The sequence below is a fragment of the Ovis canadensis genome, chromosome 4, assembly GCF_042477335.2.
Source record: "Ovis canadensis isolate MfBH-ARS-UI-01 breed Bighorn chromosome 4, ARS-UI_OviCan_v2, whole genome shotgun sequence".
NCBI lineage: Eukaryota > Metazoa > Chordata > Mammalia > Artiodactyla > Bovidae > Ovis > Ovis canadensis.
The window spans coordinates 64,016,855-64,037,603 of NC_091248.1; the positions used below are offsets into that span (position 1 = coordinate 64,016,855).

Here is a 20,749-nt window from a genome sequence, read left to right on the forward strand (position 1 = left end):
ATCATCTCTCTGGATCATCCCTGTGCACCAGCCCCAAGCATCCTGTATCCTGCATCAAACATAGACTGGCGATTCATTTCTTTTTTTTTTTTTTAATTATTTTTTTTGGCGATTCATTTCTTACATGATAGTATACATGTTTCAGTGCCATTCTCCCAATCGTTATACTCTTAAAGAAGATATCCTGACCTTACAAGAAGGCTGAGCCACTGTTTCCCACCTGGTGTAGAATGTAGATTATCATTTGGGTTCTCATTTGATAAAAGCACCAAGAATGAAAATGAAGGAAGGCTGTTAAACAGTCATTCTGCCTCTTTATGCACAAGTGGTCCATGTAGACAGAAGTGCTGATACCACTGGTGGAAAGGACTCCTACTCTTGCTTGGGGTGGAGTGATGGGTTCATGATTCAGCAAGCCCTCATCAAAGTGGATCTAGCCCTGGGAGATTCTGGAGCTGCCTTCTGTCACCATTCTTACTACTCTACCTGATAAGGTAATACCTCCCAAGCCAACTCCTATCCCCTGACTTTCTGCCCATCACCAGCTTTGCTCTCAGGGAGTTCTGGGCAGATCCCACCCAGGTGGGGGGCTTGCAGAGCATGGAGGGCTGCCATTAGCCTTTATGGTTCCTTTGAAAGGACTAGAAAAAGATATTCCTACCTCTGGCATCCTGGCCACAGTGTCCACCTTGCATTTTAGCCCTTGTTTACCTTCAGCAGGGGCACTCTTGTACAGGATCATTTCTTGTAAGGTATTTGTAATTTATGTGAATATGAGCTGAATTCAGGACTCATTTCAATTTAGACACTGCCATTCCTAAACAAGCAGCAGCTCATGTTCTGTTTCAGTAGACACTACCTAAATTGTTTTCATCTCGATTAACCATGGTAACAACAACAAAAAGATTTCACTTCCAGGAAAGAAATCGAAGAAAGGAAATTCTACCTCACCACCAGTGGAGGGTTCAATATCCGAATATTTGGAGTCACACACAAGGTCTCCCACTCCCTGGGCCTGGCCAGATGTGATGTTAGGGAAGGAAGTAGCACAATCTTTGGCAAAATATTTGAACACTCTCCAGGTGTGTCCATAGTCTGTGGGGCTTTCAACTAACATTGCAGCAGGCCGAAAAGTCTAGAAGAAAAATCAGTTACACTTGTCATGCTTCGCAAAAGTAGAATTTATAACCCATTCCAGATTGACAATATTTTTGAATTCCATTTTTAATGGAATTTGTATCTTTTCAAATCTGTTCTAAGGAATTCTCTGGTGGTTCCACTGCAGAGGGCACAGGTTGGATCCCTGGTCAGGCCACTAAGATCTTCACATGCCATGCAGCAAGGCCAAGAAAAGGAAAAGAAAAAAAAAAAAACCTATTCTATCATGAACACACCAAAATCTCTATTAAGTGGGCAACTATTTATGAGCACATGCTTTGTTCCAGAATCAGATTTCATTTTTTAATTGTTTCTGCATAAATTAATTGAAGAAAAATGGTATGTACTTTTTTAAAAAAAGCCAATGCAGTTGATGTTTTTATAGCAATCTGCATGTGGTTTTCTTCGCTCAGAATACTTTTCCTCTGGCAAACTCTTATACATCCTTCAAAATCTACCATGAAGTTTCCCCTGTTTCCCCAGAGTTGACCTAGCCATGTCAAATAACCCCCCAGCATTCTAATCGTACACCTATTTCTGTACTGGCCACTCTGCATTGTAATTTCAAAATTATATATCTGTTTGTACCTATGACTAGACTGTGAGTTCATTGAAATCAAAGACTACTTCTTAAATTTTTAAAACTTCTAATTTTATGTTCATCTTTTATGACTAAAACCTAGCACCAGGCCTGACAAAATTAGAGTTCTGATGAATCATTAAAGAATGACGATAGCACAGATTTTCTCTGGCATCTAACTCAGTAAGGAACCTTCAAATTTTCTTCTTCTTTTGATCACAATTTTTTTTTTTCCTTAAATAATTTCCAGTGCTTCTCCTTTTACCCTCCAAATTATCTTTCTAGTTCTTACCATCTCTAGCACCCCAGAGCTTGGAGGTTTTCTTTTTCCTGTATCTTCCAAGATTCTCTCTCTTCTCTTTTTTGTTAATCGTGTAAGTTATTATTTAATGAGCACTGGTGTTTTTTGTTTTTCATTAAAGAGCAAAAAGCCCAGATAACAAAGCTCCAGTCTGGATTTGAACAGCTTTTTGTTCTCTGCAGGGGAGCAAGGAAGTGAAATCTAAGGTATGCCAAGCATTTGGTAAGTAGATAAGGGGGCAGCACTCTACACATCTGTACCTTAAAGGTCAGAATAAGGTGACTGAGCTGAAATAAGGCCTCTAGGTCCAGTCTGATGCTGACATGACAAGACCTAAAGGAAAATCCAGAAAGAAGAAAATCAGTGGTTATGAGAGACAACAATTTACCTTGCTAATTCCTCAATTGTCTGTAATGAAACCCTTTGGAATCTTATGGCTGGTGATTAACACTCTTGGATAAGATCTGTGTGAGGGTAATATCAGTTTTCCCCTGATTGTGCCCACATTTATATTTTAGTGACAACACGCACAGCCACAGTGTGGCAGTATGGCATACCACCAGGGGAGTTCCTGGATGGTCCCTGTAGGTAAAAAGAGAGGGCTGTGTTCACCTGAAATCTGGACTTCATATAAGCTAGTAGCCAGCACCTGGCAAACACCCACCCCCTCTCCTTCCAACAGCTACCAGGAAGCACGTGACCTAGTTGTATTGTCACTCAGCAGAAAACACATCTTGGATTTTTCTCCTGGGACTGAGGGTCTGTGGGCGCCTCTGTGGTGACCAATCATGTTCCTGTCCAATGGATGACACTGAAAAAGCCTCATACTATGCTTGCCCTAAATCATCTTACATACTGATGATGATGATTTCCTTTCTCTCTTCTCATGCCTAAAGGAAATACATTTAGATATCCAAAGACGATAGAGGGACTATAGCCTGAACATCCTGGCCAGGACTTTGCACTGAGACAGCTCGGTGCCATCCGTGCTTATCACCTGCAATCCCGACATGATGGAAGCTGCTCTCTAGAGCGGAACTGTCCAATGGATGTATGAGTCCCATGGGTCATTTAAAATTTTCTAGCAGGCACATTTTAAAAAGTAAAAAGAAACAGGAGAAATTATTTATATTTATTATATATGTATAGTCAATATATCTATAAAATATATTTATCTATATATTATAAATTATATGACATATTATAAATAATACACACTACAGATAATAAATATATATTATAGATAATATGTGAACCGTGGACTTTTGGATGTTCAAGCCGGTTTTAGAAAAGGCAGAGGAACCAGAGATCAAATTGCCAACATCTGCTGGATCATCGAAAAAGCAAGAGAGTTCCAGAAAAACATCTATTTCTGCTTTATTCACTATGCCAAAGCCTTTGACTGTGTGGATCACAACAAACTGGAAAATTCTGAAAGAGATGGGAATATCAGACCACCTGACCTGCCTCTTGAGAAACCTATATGCAGGTCAGGAAGCAACAGTTAGAACTGGACATGGAACAACAGACTGGTTCCAAATAGGAAAAGGAGTACGTCAAGGCTGTATATTGTCACTCTGCTTATTTAACTTATATGCAGAGTACATCATGAGAAATGCTGGGCTGGAAGAAGTACAAGCTGGAATCAAGATTGCCAGGAGAAATATCAATATCCTCAGATATGCAGATGACACCACCCTTATGGCAGAAAGTGAAGAGGAACTAAAGAGCCTCTTGATGAAAGTGAAAGAGGAGAGCGAAAAAGTTGGCTTAAAGCTCAACATTCAGAAAACGAAGATCATGGCATCCGGTCCCATCACTTCATGGGAAATAGATGGGGAAACAGTGGAAACAGTGTCAGACTTTATCTTTTTGGGCTCCAAAATCACTGCAGATGGTGACTGCAGCCATGAAATTAAAAGATGCTTACTCCTTGGAAGGAAAGTTATGACCGACCTAGATAGCAAATTCAAAAGCAGAGACATTACTTTGCCGACAAAGGTCCATCTAGTCAAGGCTATGGTTTTTCCTGTGGTCATGTATGGATGTGAGAGTTGGACTGTGAAGAAAGCTGAGCACCACAGAATTGATGCTTTTGAACTGTGGTGTTGGAGAAGACTCTTGAGAGTCCCTTGGACTGCAAGGAGATCCAACCAGTCCATCCTAAATGAGATCAGTCTTGGGTGAGTTCATTGGAAGGAATGATGCTAAAGCTGAAACTCCAGTACTTTGGCCACCTCATGCAAAGAGTTGACTCATTGGAAAAGACCCTGATGCTGGGAGGGACTGGGGGCAGGAGAAGAAGGGGACGACAGAGGATGAGATGGCTGGATGGCATCACCGACTCAATGGACGTGAGTCTGAGTGAACTCCGGGAGATGGTGATGGACAGGGACGCCTGGTGTGCTGAGATTCATGGGGTCACAAAGAGTCGGACACGACTGAGCGACTGAACTGAACTGATAGATAATAGATTGTGTGCTGTGCTCAGTCATGTCAAACTCTTTGCGACCCCACAGACTATAGCCTGCTAGGTTCCTCTGTCCATGGGATTCTCCAGGCAAAAATGCTGGAGTGGGTTGCCATTTCCTCCTCCAGAGGATCTTCTCAACTCAAAGATCAAATCCACATCTCTTGCATATCCTGCATTCACAGGTGGATTCTTTAACACTGTACCACCTAGGAAACCCTAGATAGACCATACATTATCTGTAATTTATTTATATATTTAAATCATATGTATAATACATTGCCTAAATATATTATATTATATATAAATATATACTATGCCTAATCCAATATATCAAAAATAGTCTCATTTCAACATGCAATCAATGTTTTAAAAATTAGGAATGCTTTATTATACATATTTCTTTCCCCAAACTAAGTCTTAGAAACCTAGGATGTTTTTACACACATAGCACATCTTGGTTTGGATTCAGTTCAGTTTAGTCGCTCAGTCATGTCTGACTCTTTGCGACCCCATGGACTGCAGCATGCCAGGCTTCCCTGTCCATCACCTGTCCATCTCCTGGAGCTTACTTAAACTCATGTCCATCGAGTCTGTGATGCCATCCAACCATCTCATCCTCTGTCCTCCCCTTCTCCTCCTGCCTTCAATCCCTCCCAGCATCAGGGTCTTTTCCAGTGAGTCAGTTCTTTGCATCAAGTGGCCAAAGTGTTGGAGCTTCAGCTTCAGCATCAGTCCTTCCAATGAATATTCAGGGCTGATTTCCTTTAGGATGGACTGGTTGGATCTCCTTGCAGTCCAAGGGACTCTCAAGAGTCTTCTCCAACATTACAGTTCAAAAGCATCAGTTCTTTGGTGTTTAGCTTTCTTTATCGTCCAACTCTCACATCCATACATGACTACTGAAAAAAACATAGCTTTGCTTCCAAGAAGCAAGCATCTTTTAATTTCATGGCTGCAGTCACCATCTGCAGTGATTTTGGAGCCCCCCAAAATAGTCTCTCACTGTTTCCATTGTTTCCCCATCTATTTGCCATGAAGTGATAGAACCAGATGCCATGATCTTAATATTCTGAATGCTGAGTTTTAAGCCAACTTTTCTCTCTCCTCTTTCACTTTATCAAGAGGCTCTTTAGTTCTTCTTTGCTTTCTTCCATAAGGGTGGTGTCATCTGCATATGTGAGGTTATTGTTATTTCTCTCGGCAGTCTTGATTCCAGCTGTGCTTCATGCAGCCCGGCATTTAGCATGATGTTCTCTGCATATGGGCTTCCCTCATGGCTCAGTTGGTAAAGAATCCTCCTGCAATGCTGGAGACCCCGGTTCAATACCTGTGTTGGGAAGGTCTGCTGGAGAAGGGAATGGCTACCCATTCCAGTATTCTGGCCTGGAGAATTCCATGGACTGTATAGTCCATGGGGTTGCAAAGAGTTGGACATGACTGAGTGACTTTCAGTTTCACTCTGCATATAAGCTAAATAAGCAGGGTGACAATATACAGCCTTGACGTACTCCTTTCCCTATTTGGAACCAGTCTGTTGTTCCATGTCTGGTTCTAACTGTTGCTTCTTGACCTGCATATAGATTTCTCAGGAAGCAGGTCAGGTGGTCTGGTACTCATCTCTTAAAGAATTTTCCAGTTTGTTTTGATCCATATAGTCAAAGGTTTTGGCATGGTCAATAAAGCAGATGCTTTTCTGGAACTCTCTTGCTTTTTTGATGATCCAGCGCATGTTGGCAATTTGATCTCTGGTTCCTCTGTCTTTCCTAAATCCAGCTTGAACATCTGGAAGTTCTAAGTTCATGTACTGTGGAAGCCAAGCTTGGAGAATTTTGAGTATTACATTGCTAGCATGTAAGATGAGTGCAATTGTGCACTAGTTTGAACATTCTTTGGCACTGACTTTCTTTGGGATTGGAATGAAAAGTGACCTTTTCCAGTCTTGTGGCCACTGCTGAATTTTCCAATTTTGCTGGCATATTGAATGCAGCACTTTCACAGCATCATCTTTTAGGATTGAAACAGCTCAACTGGAATTCCGTTACCTCTGCTAGCTCTGTTCATAGTGATGCTTCCTAAAGGCCCACTTGACTTCACATTCCAGGATGTCTAACTCTAGGTGAGTGATCACACCATCGTGGTTATCTGGATCATGAAAATCTTTTTTGTATAGTTCTGTGTATTCTTGCCACCTCTTCTTAATATCTTCTGCTTCTGTTAGGTGGATTAGCCATGTTTTATGTGCTCAGTAGCCATGTGTGGAGCCACAGTATTGGAAAGTCTAGCTCCAGAGAACAATGACCTCACTGTGGTGAACTGGGATATAGCTTAGTGTGCTAGGGTGAATGGCTTGGGGAAGGGTTTGTTGCTGAGAGGGCAGGCATATTCCAGGCTCTGTGTCAAAGGCTCCCAGCTCTTTCTGGAAAGGAGATCACCTGTTCCCTCTTGTTCTCAACCACTCACTCAGTTGAGAACACATCTCCTGTGCAGTCAGCTTTGACAGGGCATTTCCTCTTAAGGAGACATGAATGAATGCTGGGCATGTGGATCAAAGCAGCTGTGAAGCAAAACTGGTCCCATTCATCAGCGTGGTAAAAGCCACCAACATTGACCAAGGAGAGTCCAACAAGAGACCAATCGTTAGGATCCAAATTGAACTAACATTTAATAGATACCAATCATGTCTGTGTCCAGTGGATGACATAGAAAAATAGCATTATACTATGCTCACCCTGAATGACCTTACCTATTATGATTTTCCCCACACTCCCCTCTTATGGCCTGGGATCCCTTTAGGGAAATATGTTTACAGTCCAAACAGAATGGAGGAATTGTAGTCCAAGGTGAGAGATGCAGGGATGTGGCAAATGGGATCCATCTCTGGAGGGATAAGAGCTCCAGCCCAGTGTTGAAGAGGGTCCATCATGAATGAATGAGCTCCCTTAAACACATAAAGCTGGGGTGGGAAATAGGAAATCCTTGCTCAGGTCCAAATTCACAGTGGCATCTAGGAAACAGGACCAGTATGAGGTTCAGGATCACAATGTCATGAACAGGGAAGGGCAAAAACCAGGAAGGAAAGAATTGAAGTCAGTATCCCACTCCAGTACTCTTGCCTGGAAAATCCCATGGACGGAGGAGCCTGGTGGGCTGCAGCCCATGAGGTCACTGAGAGTCGGACACTGAGCAACTTCACTTTGACTTTTCACTTTCATGCATTGGAGAAGGAAATGGCAACCCACTCCAGTGTTCTTGCCTGGAGAATCCCAGGGACGGGGGAGCCGGGTGGGCTGCCGTCTATGGGGTCTCACAGAGTCGGACAGGACTGAAGCGACTTAGCAGCAGCAGCCAACTACCCTTTCAATTAAATTTTTACATTAAAAATTTGATTTGCAGAAAGAAATATCCTTTCTCTTTCTGCCTTCATATGTTGAAGAAGGAAAAGGCACATGGTATTAACTCTCAGACTCCCCCTAGCATTATTATTTCTGTTTACATCAGTGTGTTTTTTATTAGGCTTAATTTACCAATACCTCATAAACTACTCCCATCCTCCTTTTTATTTTCTCAAAGAACAAGAGCATACAGAACTGTTCCCCACATGAAAAAAGTGAAACATTCTCAGGTATGTGCTTAAAAAATACTTATGTTTCTCAAGAGGAAGATATTCTTTCTTAAAATGAAAATTGAATTTTGCTTTTATACAGGGTTTTACATTCTCAGTGCAGAAATCATACAGAAAGATACCTTACAAAAATGTGAAGAAATAAAAGATTGGACAGAAACTTGGTCATACCATTTTCAGATTGCCACCACTTCTTTTCTCTCTCTGGTTCAAAACTTGTGATTACGTTCTCGATGGTGTGGCTGTTGGGTTGGGTGTGTGGATCATATGGAAATCTGGAATCACAGATGAAGCATTTTTGTTCCCCCTGGAAAACACATCATTAAAATTAAAAATAAATAGTCGTCATTACTTATTGTTGATCTGAATTTAAAAACAAGCTGGATGTGCTATATTTGTCATTCAATCTAGCTAAAAATAAAAAGCAGAGGAAATTACAAGACATAAATTTTTCCATCAGTAGGTGCTTGACTACCAAAACAAACAAAATTAAGACTTGACTTAGAAATTTTATAAATGTAAACATTTGGGACAAAATCGCAAATTTGTAGAACTAATAATTTTTTTCTTGTACAAGGAGCAGAGTGTTCAGAGTTTGTTTTAAACTATAGAAAAATAACTAGGATATACTCGAGTTGGAATGACTTCCTTTAGTTTAAAAAAAAATTAGTAAGAAATTAATGAAACAGTTGGCCATTAGTTTATCTGCAACCATCATCCTTTCTCTCTCAGATATTATTTTTGGCATAAAAGCTTCCAGAGCCAAAACCTTTACTATGCACATGTGGATTTTGTAAGAATTTCATTAAACTCATTACAGAGAGACCCAACATCTTGTCTTGCCGACTAGAAGGTTTTTGTGAATTGGAACTAATTTTGCTTGGGATGGATTTTCAAAGGTTTTAACAGTCAAGAGTGGCCTTTGAGTTTGCATACACTTGTAGATGTACTTACTTATAACTCCTGAGGAACTCTCCAAAATTTCCAAAGGCCTGTCAATGGCCTGCGCAGTTGTTCTGGCTAATATTTGTGGGACTCTGGAGGAGCATTTTTGCGAAGCTTCCAGGAAGCAGGAGTGATTTCTTACAATCCTCCATATTGGAAATTGCCCAAAACAGCAAATATGCTGGTAGGTATTCAGCAAACGTTGGATTTTATGCTTGATCACGGCTTACAAGGGCCTAGGTAATCTGACCAGTTCCACCTTTTTCGTTAAACAAACGCATGATGATTTTAATGACTATTTCAGCTACAGATTGTCAAAGTAAACCAGACTTTCAAGACAGTGTTATAATCTTTTTATAATCACTGGCCATCATAAGCCTTTACACTTGAAGAAAACCAAAATGCCCTTCAGAAATTAAGGACCAGTACAAGTTAGATCAGTTCTGCAAATGGGGAGATTTGCCCCAGATCTGTCCTAATAGAGCAACAGGAGTCCAGTGATTCCACCAAAAGTTGCCAAGACTTGAAAATATTTCCAATACTATGGAAAATATTGGGGAAAATGTTTAACTTCAGGCCATTTATTTTTTTCTGTAAACATTTCAGAAGTACAGTCTTTGATGGAACTGGCTACAGAGGATGCTTAGTTGTGGCAAATAGATATGTTACCCAACCTGGGTAACACTCGGAGTCAATGCTGACTTAAACTCTGGAAGAGAATCTTTTGCTTGAGAGCTCTTTGCTAGTCGATGGATGAAAAAAAAATTATCCTCCATGCCACATGAATTTTATATAACTAATACTTATAGTTTCACCTGTAATGCTTTGTCAGCTGGAAGATATTTTGGGATTTTTTTCCCCCAGTTCTAAGATTTTTAAGATTTCTGATTCCCTAGACTGAAGAAGTTCTGGAGTTTGTTTTACTTCTACTGGGTGTAACTTTGCCATATAGGAATATCAAGTTCTAATTATTTTAACATCGAGTTCAAATAATTAGGCTCATGACAATGTAAGCAGATGCCAATGGTGGAAAGACAAGATGGGTGATGCCAGTGTTGTAAAGTTTCTAATATTAGAGTTGGGAACCACTGCTTTGTCCAGGGGACCTGGCCTTAGGAAAGCTACTTGAAGGGCCTTCCATCCCACCTGACCTAAAATTGAGCAAAACTTCTACAGCGTCACTTTCTTGCACATGTAGAGAATTTGTTTTCTTATACAAGTACTTCCTAAGCTTAGACCAGGGCTAAGCACTCAGGTATTATCTCCACTTAATTATAATCATCCTCTTTTACTAAAACCAGTGAGGACACAAAGCCTTCCCAGAGGCCTCCAGGAGTTGCCTTACACAAACAATACATGGAAAAACCTGGTCACTAACATTAGGCTTACATCCAACATCCTTCCTGCACATCCTCTTAGTTAAGGGGTTGACATAATTGCCTCAGGCTTTTGAGCAGGTGTGATATTCAGATGACTTTGGATGCTTGTTTCAGAGCCCAGGGAAGAAAAAAAGCAACTGATCCTTTTATAAAACTGGTCTTTAAGAATATAAGAATAAAAAGTACAAAAAGATGTTCACACTGGGACTTGATAGTCTCTGAACAAGACAGTTTCCAAGTGGCATTGAGACACTGGCAGACAATCAATTCCAAGTCTACACTCTGTCTATCTCCACCGAAAGCAGGGCAGTCAGAGCCCATGATCAGCATAATAGCCCTGAACCCTGAGGGATCTTCCATCTTCATCCAGCTCATCAATTATTTAATAAGTCCACTGCACTGGAGTCAATTAGAACATATATTATATAGTAGTCCCTTCAAAGACTGAACAAAAAAAAAAACAAACCCTTTTTTTGTTTAATTCTAAAGGGAACAAGAAATAGATGAAGCCCATCTTCCTTATTCCCCAATTAGTGAAGGTTTCCCAGATGGTGAATTGAATCACTTGTGTCTCTGATGTTTGGGAAGGTGGACTATCTCCTTTTTTCTCCTGTTGTCTGGACAGCCCTAGATGGACTTGGAAAAATCTACATCACTGATGAAATCATGTCCCAACAAGTAAACAAAGATCCAACCCACCTCGAGGTAGCTGAGGATGCAGTATTTCCGGGCTCTGTCCAGTCCACAGGTAGAAGAAGCCGTGAGCTGCCCGCTGCGACCCACCAGGAGATCGCCGGTTGTGGGGTGACAGGCATCTCTGCTGCATTCTTCTTGAGCGTCCATGTAACTGAGCAATCCTTGAAAACATGATAGAAACAGGACACATGGGGCAGTCTAAGGGTGGCAGAGGCTTAAAGAAGTGACTGCTCAAGTGGGAGAGTTAACAGTCCACCTGTTTTTATTTTATTTTTTTTCTTATAACAGTCCACCTGTTTTTAATACTAGTTCTGTGATCATGAAGACCCTGGTGGTGGATACTGTTGGCACCTGCAGCCTGATGGAAATCTCTTAGCCGAGGAGGTTATGCCATCTGTGCTCATGTCCCCACCTGGATCAGCTGAAGCCAGTGACTTATGGATGCATATTTCTCAGCCATTGCCTCAGGCTGGTATCCACTCTGTGATGCAGTTTATGCTCAAAGTCTCTTCTGGAGGGGAGGTTGAAGCTGGATTCCTGCTGGGACCCCATTCTGGCTCCATTGCTCTCACTCTCTCCCTCTCCGGAGCACTTCCTCAATAAATTACTTGCACATAGATCCTTGTCTCAGGCTCTGCTTCTAGGAACCTGACCTTAAACAACCTCCATTCACTGGAAATTCTCTGTGTGTCGTTTTAGGGCAAATAACAAAGACAAATACACAGACATGAGGGAGGAGAGTCCTAATCCTGCCTCTTATATCTGTTGTTCCAACCTGGAGGAAAATCAACTGAAGAAATTAAGAAATCCTTGGGAAATAACTTTCTCTTAAAATATGTAAATTCAGTTGACCTCCCTTTACAACCTGGAGTGCTGGATTCAGGCACACCATGGAACAAATCATGTTTCTTTGGGATAACAGATGGCACAGATGGAATTCCAGACTGTATAGTACACTTAGCCCTTGGTACCTGCCATGCAACCGATCTATCATGAAGGGTTCAGTCACGGAGCCTTAAAGGGCAGCTCTATCTCAGCTGCCACAATTCTCTACTTTTCATGAGAAACCTCTGAGATAATATCCTTAAATGTTGGTTTAAAGATGATGATTTTTAAAGTTCTGTTTGTCTTAAAATGTTAAATTCTGAGTTAATATAACTTAAGTCTCTATATGTGAATACAGGGTGGGTAACCCACACTATTTCCTGCCTGCACAGCTGGTCTGCTTTATTCTTTAACGTTAAAGTTACACACTTATAACCCATAACATATTAGTCAATTTTGTTTACTGTTGGGACTGAATAAAAGAAAGCAAAAATCTTACTGGGAATAAGGTCTAAACTGAACACACACTAAAGCTAAATATATTATACTAAAGCTATAATGTGAGTCCTCTATTTTATTGATAACTATTTATAGAAATAGTTACACTTCTTTTCTTTTCTTTTTTGGGCTTCCGTCGTGGCTCAGCTGGTAAAGAATCCACCTGCAATGCAGGAGACCTGAGTTCGATCCCTGGGTTGGGAAGATCCCCTGGAGAAGGGAAAGGCTACCGACTCCAGTATTCTGGCCTGAAGAATTCCATGAACTGTAGAGTCCATGGGGTCGCAAAGAGTCAGACATGACTGAGAAACTTTCACTTTCATACTTCTTTTAAAAGCATATTTGAATGGGACAGTATTTTTATTTATTTATTTTTTAGGACAGTATTTTTAAAAATTCAATTAAATGGTTAGAATTCTTTTTTTGCTTCTCAAGACTAAAATCTAAGAACTAGTTTTCTCTTGATTGCAACTCAAACTGAAGACATGATAATTTTGCAGAAATAAAACAGCCTCTGGATTGAAAGACACAGGACCCAGAAGAGCTAAAACAATTTTAAAAAATTTCTACTTGATATTAAGGTTTACTATGTATCCACAGTAAGCAAGAAAATGTAATATTGGTGGAGAGAGAGACCCATAGATTAATCGAATAGAGACCTTGGAAATAGATCTACACAAATATGATCAACTGATTTTTGAGGTTCAAAGGTGGATAAAGGACAGTCTTTCAACAAGCAGTGCTGAAGCAGTTGGACATCCAGAGGCAAAAAAATGAACTATAACAAAAACCTCACACTGTATACAAATATTAACAAAAATGGATCATGGACTTAAAAAGTAAAATATAAAACTCCTACAAACACATAGGAGATTTGAGCAATTTAGGGCGAGGCAAAGCATTTTTAGAATTGGCAATAAGAGCATGATTCATAAAAGGAAAACTGGTAAACTGGAACCTCATCAAAATTAAAAACTTTATGAAGAGGTAAAAAAGCAAGGAGAATATAATTACCAATCACATATCTGACAAACCTCTTGACCTAGAATATATAGTGTTAGTCATTCAGTCATGTCCAACTCTTTGCAACCCCATGGACTGTAGCCCGCCAAGCCCGTCAGGCTCCTCCGTCCATGGGATTTTCCAAGCAAGAATACTGGAGTGGATTGCCATTTCCTTCTCCAGAGAATATATAAAGAGCTCTCAAAACTCAACATTAAAAAACCAATCCAATTAGAAAATGGCAAGCAGCATGAATAGACATTTCACTGAAGGAAATACATAGATGGGAAATAAGCACCTGAGAAGATGTTCAGCATCATCAGTCACTGCTGCTGCTGCTGCTAAGTCGCTTCAGTCGTGTCCGACTCTGTGCGACCCCATAGACGGCAGCCCACCAGGCTCCGCCGTCCCTGGGATTCTCCAGGCAAGAACACTGGAGTGGGTTGCCATTTCCTTCTCCAATGCGTGAAAGTGAAGTTGCTCAGTTGTGTCTGATTCTTCGCGACCCCATGGACTGCAGCCTACCAGACTCCTCTGTCCAGGGGATTTTCCAGGCAAGAGTACTGGAGTGGGGTGCCATTGCCTTCTCCATCACTAGTCACTAGGGAGATGCAAATCAAAATCATAATAGTACTACATACCCATCAGAATAGCTAAAAAAAAAAAAGAAACCACAAAAACCTGGTAACTCCAGCTGCTAGAGAGGGTGTGGAAAAACTGGAATACTTATACACTGCTGGTAGGAATATAAAATGGAACAGCCATTCTGGGGAAAAGTATGGTAGTTTCTTATAAAGCTAAGCATGTGCTTATCATACAGTCCAGCACTTACACTCTTAGGTAATCATCCCAGAAAAATTAAAACTTATATTCACACAAAAAACTGTACAGCATCTTTATAATAGTTCCAAACTGGAAAGAACCCAGATGTCTTTCAATGGGTAAATGGTTAAGGCTTCCCTGGTGGCTCAGATGGTGAAGAACCTGCCTGCAATGCAGGAGACCCATGTTCAATTCCTGAGTCAGGAAGATCTGCTGGAGAAGGAAAGGGCAACCCACTCCAGTATTCTTGCCTGGAGAATTTCATGGCTGAGGAGCCTGGTGGGCTACAGTCTATGGGGTTGCAAAGAGCTGGACATGACTGAGAGACTATCACTCACTAAGTAAAGTGTAGTCTGTCCATACCATGGGATAGTACTGGGCAGTAAAAAAAGGAAGGAACCATTGATACATACAACACTGTGGATGAATCTCCAAGGAATTACAATGAGTAAATAACGCCCACCTCAAAAGGTATGTACTGCATATTTCCATTTCTTTAATGATGAAATTATAGAGATGGGTAACAGATTCATGGTGGCCAGGGGTGATAGACGCAGGGAGGAAGGGAGCTGGATGAGGATATAAAAGGGTATTACTAGGGAATCCTTGAGTTTGAGAGAGCTCCGGGAGTTGGTGATGGACAGGGAAGCCGGGCATGCTGCAGTCCATGGAATCGCAAAGAGTCGGACACGACTGGGTGACTGAACTAACTGGGGGAATCCCTGAAGTGCTAGAACTATCCTCTATCTTAACTGTTGTGACGGGCTCATGAATCTAGGCTTTTGATAAAATTGCATAGAATTAAATATACAGACACACACTCACACACACACGAAAGGGAACATGTAAAACTAGGGGACTCTAAATAAGGTTAATGGACTATTTCAGGGTCAATTTCTTGGCTATATATTGTACTGTAGTTACTCAAAGTGCTATCATTTGTAGAAACTGGGTAAAATGGGATCTCTCTGTATTATTTCTTACAACTGCATGAGAATCTGCAATTATCTCAATGCAAAAAAATTTTTAAAAACCAAACAATTCTCTCCTCAAAAATCATCCCCATCAGCCTCTGGATGGTGAATCATGTAAATCCCACACTCTAAAATAATACACACAGGATGGGTTCCAGCTGCTCCTATATATTATTCCTTTGAGACAAGAGAATTTATGCCAAATCCTGTTTTAAGCAGACAGAGGTGGGAGGGATGAACCTAAGAGGAAAAATAATTACCATACTGTGGAATAAGCTTGCTTTCTCCTCAGGTTTTTTGATGGTAAAAGTAAGAGTTTTCTTCATGGACTTGTTTTGCATTTAATGGATTACTTTCCTTCAGCTTGCCCTCCAAAAATACAGGCTATTGAAAAATACTCTTTCTCTTGTGTACACATTTCCGACAACTATTCTGTTCATCTGATGATTTTGTGATTATTATCATGCATTAAACATATGTAGATCATGGTTCTACAGCCAAGAATATGATCCATAATGTCTCCTTCCCCACCAGTTACCAAACGTCACTTTTGGGAATTTTCCATCTTCCATCTCCTTGTAAAGATTATTATACTACAACAAAGCATGACATTTCTTTCTCTTTGAGATATAAGTTCCCCTCATATACTTTTAAAATTTTATTGTATAATAAATGATTCTAGCTTGGTTAACATGGATTTTTTCTTTTTATTCACCCAACAATCCAAACCCAAAGTTCCTTTTATTTCCTAGAATTGGCATCAAGGATAAACACCTAATTTGAAGTTTGGACTTAACAGACAGAGGCTTTTTCAAAAAGGTCAGATATAAAATATCTGCTGGTGCTACATGTGGACTAGCTAAGATTTCCCTCCCAGGGATTTATTATTTTAGACAAGTTTCCTCCTGAATTATTTCACTGGAATTGTTACCTTAGAGATTAAACATGTTTTTATAACCTGACTTGGCCAAACTTGTTTTAATCAGGTATGTACTTTTCAGAAATAAAAAGTATTCCAAGACTTTGGGAAATGGAACTATTATTCATGTAATATTCTACAGTCGAATATGAACTTTTGATCTAAAATACTTGGCAGAAAGAGGCTAGAAACATTAAGTAGTTAAAGCTTCATGCCTGAACATAGATAGACTCAGAAATATCCTTCCTGGATTATAGCTTTCAATTGCCAAGTTATTACAAGAGCATTAGGTTGGAAATGATTCAGAGAATAATGGTGTTTCAGTCTTCAGAAAACCAATGTATTGCTAAAAAATTACATACAACTTGAGTACAGGATCTTATTAAAAATGAATTCTGGAAAGCTGGTGATTTAAAGAAAATATACAGTAAATTTTCTGTAAAGTCAAGGGTCCTTTTTTAGATATAACCATTACTACATGATCTCAGTAACTGCACATTGTTACAATTTTCTTAAACACCTGCAATGTTTTCATCTACTTTAGAATTCACTTCAGAGTTCAGAAGCTATAAACATACACATTCATTTACATACTCACATACATTACTATGAGTGAGAAAACCTGCAAAGGATGGAGATTGGTTAAGATATGTACTTTGTAACCAGTTCCCCAAACCTGGGACCAATTTTATGATTCTTTCTCTTTATCTTCCTGTGCCAGAATGCAAGACAAGGGGTTTAAATAGGCATAGGTATTTATATAAATGCCTGTGGTTGAACTATGGGCTTCCCAGGTGGCTCAGTGATAAAGAATCTGCCTGCCAATGCAGGAGATGCAAGAGACAAGAGTTCAATCCCGGGGTTGGGAAGATCCCTTGGAGGAAGGCTGAGTAGAGGCTGGGGGAGAGGAAGTGTCTCCTGATTGAGGAGGCCTCTCTGAGATGCTGTGGGGAGGTTTAGAACTTTGGCAAGATGTAAGCTACCCTGTGGATGGGCTGGGAGAAGATGCTATGATTGGTTGCTTCTGGTTTTGAATGATGGATTAATCCCTAAGAGAACAACCAAAGCAGATGGAGATGGGCACTTCCCTGGTGATCCTGTGGCTGGGACTCTGTGCTTCGTCTCCTGACCAAGGTGTGGGTTCAATCCCTGGTCAGGAGACTAAGAATCTTGGATGCCCACGGAGTGGCCAATAAAACCCCACCCCCTTCAAACAACAAAGAAAGCAGAACAACAATAAAAAAAGATGTAGATGAAGCCAACTCTTCTCGGCCTCTCTGAGGCCAGACCTAACCTTCCCAGTTCTGAGGGTGTGCAGACCAGTGAATCTCCTCTTCCACTGGCTGATGGCTCATCTCTGAGGCAGAAAATTTTCTGCAGAGAACAAATGAACATTTACCATCGACAGCTGTTCTTTCCATCAGGACCAGTCAAGCCAACTGAGAATTTGTCTCAGCGTTTGGGAATTGTATGCAGAAGGAAATGGCAACCCACTCGGGTATTCTTGCCAGGAGAATTCCATGGACAGAGGAGACTGGCAGGTTACAGTCCACGGGGTTGTAAAGAGTCGGACAAGACTGAGCGAATATCACTCACTCACTTGGGAACTGTAAAATTAAAAGTGATTCTTCGAGTCTGCTGCCATGAAGAAATTCAGCATGAATCTTTGAAGATTCTAAGCAATTTAGATGCTACTCACCCAAGGCAGGGCTGTTACAGACAAAAAGTTCAGGATCAAAGAGAGTAATTGTTGGAAACCTCTTCTCTATGACTAATGTAATGATTCTCAGCTTATTAAAGACTGCTCAGTCATGGAGAATTTGGCCTTTTAGCTCAGAGCTGCTACTTATTCAGAAGAGAGAATTTTGCCTATAAATTCTTTATGAGATTTCATCACTGGGTTAAGTGCTACATTCAAACAGAGCTATTTTTTAAAATTAAAATGCATTGTATTTGTAAATTAAGAATCTGAAAGTATTTTGCTCTTTTAGTGTCTATTTATCTGCTGCTGTGAATACTCCATTAAAGACGGACAGAAATAGCTATGTGTGGATACTAGCCATGTTTGAATGAAACTTTCTGGTTGCTTGACACAATTATACAACAGAAGAGTCATGCGAATATCTGTTAGTATAGAAAAAAGGGGTGGGTATGTTTAAAACCTATTTCCAGTAAATATTTTAGAACAATTCAATTCAAACAGAAAATGGATTTTGACATTACTCACCAAGGTGTAAAAGAAAGGTGAGTTGAAATTGCATTCTTTTGTCAGGAAAAAATTAAATTCAATTCTGCTAGGTTTAGGGAAAAAAAAAAAAGGAAGGTAAAGTCAGTAACTGATAGAATCAAACATTGTCATCAGTTTTAAGTGACTTGAAAATTTGTCTGATGGTCTTTCTTTGGGTACTTATTATCCTTTAGTCTTCTTTTTCTCTCCTTTTAAAAACCTAAGTGAATAGTTAATTTACAATGTTGCATTAGTTTCAAGTGTATCTGATGGTTCTTTGAGACACAAAAATACCCACAGCGCCCAACTCCTTAAATAATAAGTGTATACACTTTTTTGCAAATATTTGTTTTCTAGTTTTTGAACTCACAGAATGTAATCATTAATCTATTTTGTCCATTTTATTTACTTAGAAAAAACTTTAATTATACAATGAACATGTGTACTTACTGTTGAAAAAATAGAAAAATCAGAAGGCAAAATTGAATTGTTATCCATTGAACTACCGTCCAGAGAAAAGTAGTTAATATCTTGCTCTGTGTTTTTCCATACTTTTTTGCTTGCATATAAATATTTCCCAAAAGTGGTACAATGCTGCATGCTTGCTTCAGTCTATACATCCCAGGCATGTTTTTGTACCAAGAAAAACATTTTTACATCAGGGAATTTCCACTTACGGAAGGATATCAGGACCACTGAGGGGCTTCCACAAACCCAAGCTGTGTCCCCCTTTGTAGATTCAGCTATGCCCCTCTAGACAGAGGGCCCCCACAGGTCACTGTTGTAAGGGACCTTGACACAGATGGAAGTACCCATGGGCCTCTGTGAGCTGGGAAGAGAGGAAGTGAAATGCTTTCCTGTACCAGTATTTTAAATGACTGGATGGCATACTCCTGAATGCAGGAACCAGAGTTTAACAAATGCTCTACAGGTTGACATGTACTTCCTTCCTTATATTTTCCTGTTACATATTTTTTTGCCGAGTCTTTGTTCATATCCTTAACTATTCCTCAGGATATGAAGTGGAAGCACTGGATCAAAGAGTGTACATATGCTTGTGTGTAAATGAAATGTTGATGCTATTATCAATAGCCACATGGAAAGTGTGTCCCAGCTTATACTCTCACCAACAGACTATGGGAACAACCATTGACCTGAATAGAAATGTTTAAACCTTGTCAATTTAAAAAGTAAAAAGTTATCCCTCATCATTATTAATGTTTTTGCTAGAAGAGCAGTGAATATAAAATATTTTTCATGTACTTACAGGAGAGAATTTTTTTTTCCACTATGGCTTATTACATGATATCGAATATAGCTCCCCGTGCTATGAGACAATTTTTTTTTCTTTTGACATTCTCTTCTTCAAGGCTTTTCCTAGTGAGTTTTTGGTTTCTCCGCTAGTCCCACATTTCAATCCCTCTAATCTTTCACTCCCTACCCTGCAGCATCAATACAGCATTTCCTACTTCCTGAACCCTTTTCTCATGCAGATTCCTTTGCCTTGAATGCCACTCATCTGAACTTCAATGCCAGCCTCTTTATGAAGTTTTTTTAGGGTGTTTTGAAATGACTGACTGTAGGCAAATTTCCCATTCTGTCATCCAAGCTCTTCACATGGCTTGGGGTTCATTCTGCATCTTGAATGCTATATGGAAATCACTCACTGAGAAGCAAACTCCCTGCTGTATCCTTATTTGAAAATTAGCTCTATCTGCTTTAAAAGTTTGCAACTTTGGACTAGTGATCTTACACAAAACCTTGCAAAGTCCTATAGGAGAATCCAGAATGGAGCCTTAGGAAGATTTATTGCTGTGGGCCACCTGAATCTGGGCATTTTTTTTTTTTAGGTGGCACTTTCTTATTGTTTATTTATTTATTTTTCCCATTTAGGGCTGGTCAGTTACCCAGCTACACTTTTGATAACATGAAATTCCCAAATCTGATGTCCTCCTGGATTCAGGACTCCAGCCTACATGCTTCTTTCATTCTAGATATGCACAAACATTAAGAGTGATTATCCTTTTAATAGGAATGGGCAATATAAACAAAGTTTGAAAATATTATTCTCTATAATCGAATAAATAAAATTCATTGAGACAAAAATTTACCTGTCTACTATTCAGGGCTTGAAATATTTTAGGCTGAGTGGATAAAGGTGATTAAAGTGCTGCATAGGAAATATAATGGCATACCTGTTTCTCCCTGGTGGGAATCCATTCACAGAGCAGATTCCAAACTGAAAGACTGCTTCCAACTACAGACCATGGACTAAGATTTCCCTCCTTTGCAAAGACGGGAGGGATGCAGGTTTCAGAATTCTAAGGA

General features: G+C 39.9%; 1 protein-coding gene across 1 annotated transcript in view; it reads right to left on the bottom strand.

Moving 5' to 3' along the window:
- LAMB4 (laminin subunit beta 4) overlaps positions 1-18,455 on the bottom strand; it is a 117,175-nt gene extending 98,720 nt beyond the window's left edge. Inside the window, 5 exon segments of the mRNA XM_069588888.1 lie at positions 947-1,135; positions 2,300-2,372; positions 8,296-8,441; positions 11,158-11,315; positions 18,422-18,455. Of these exon segments, the coding sequence (XP_069444989.1) occupies positions 947-1,135; positions 2,300-2,372; positions 8,296-8,441; positions 11,158-11,315; positions 18,422-18,455 (600 nt within the window).
- Between the last annotated feature and the right edge of the window lie 2,294 nt (positions 18,456-20,749).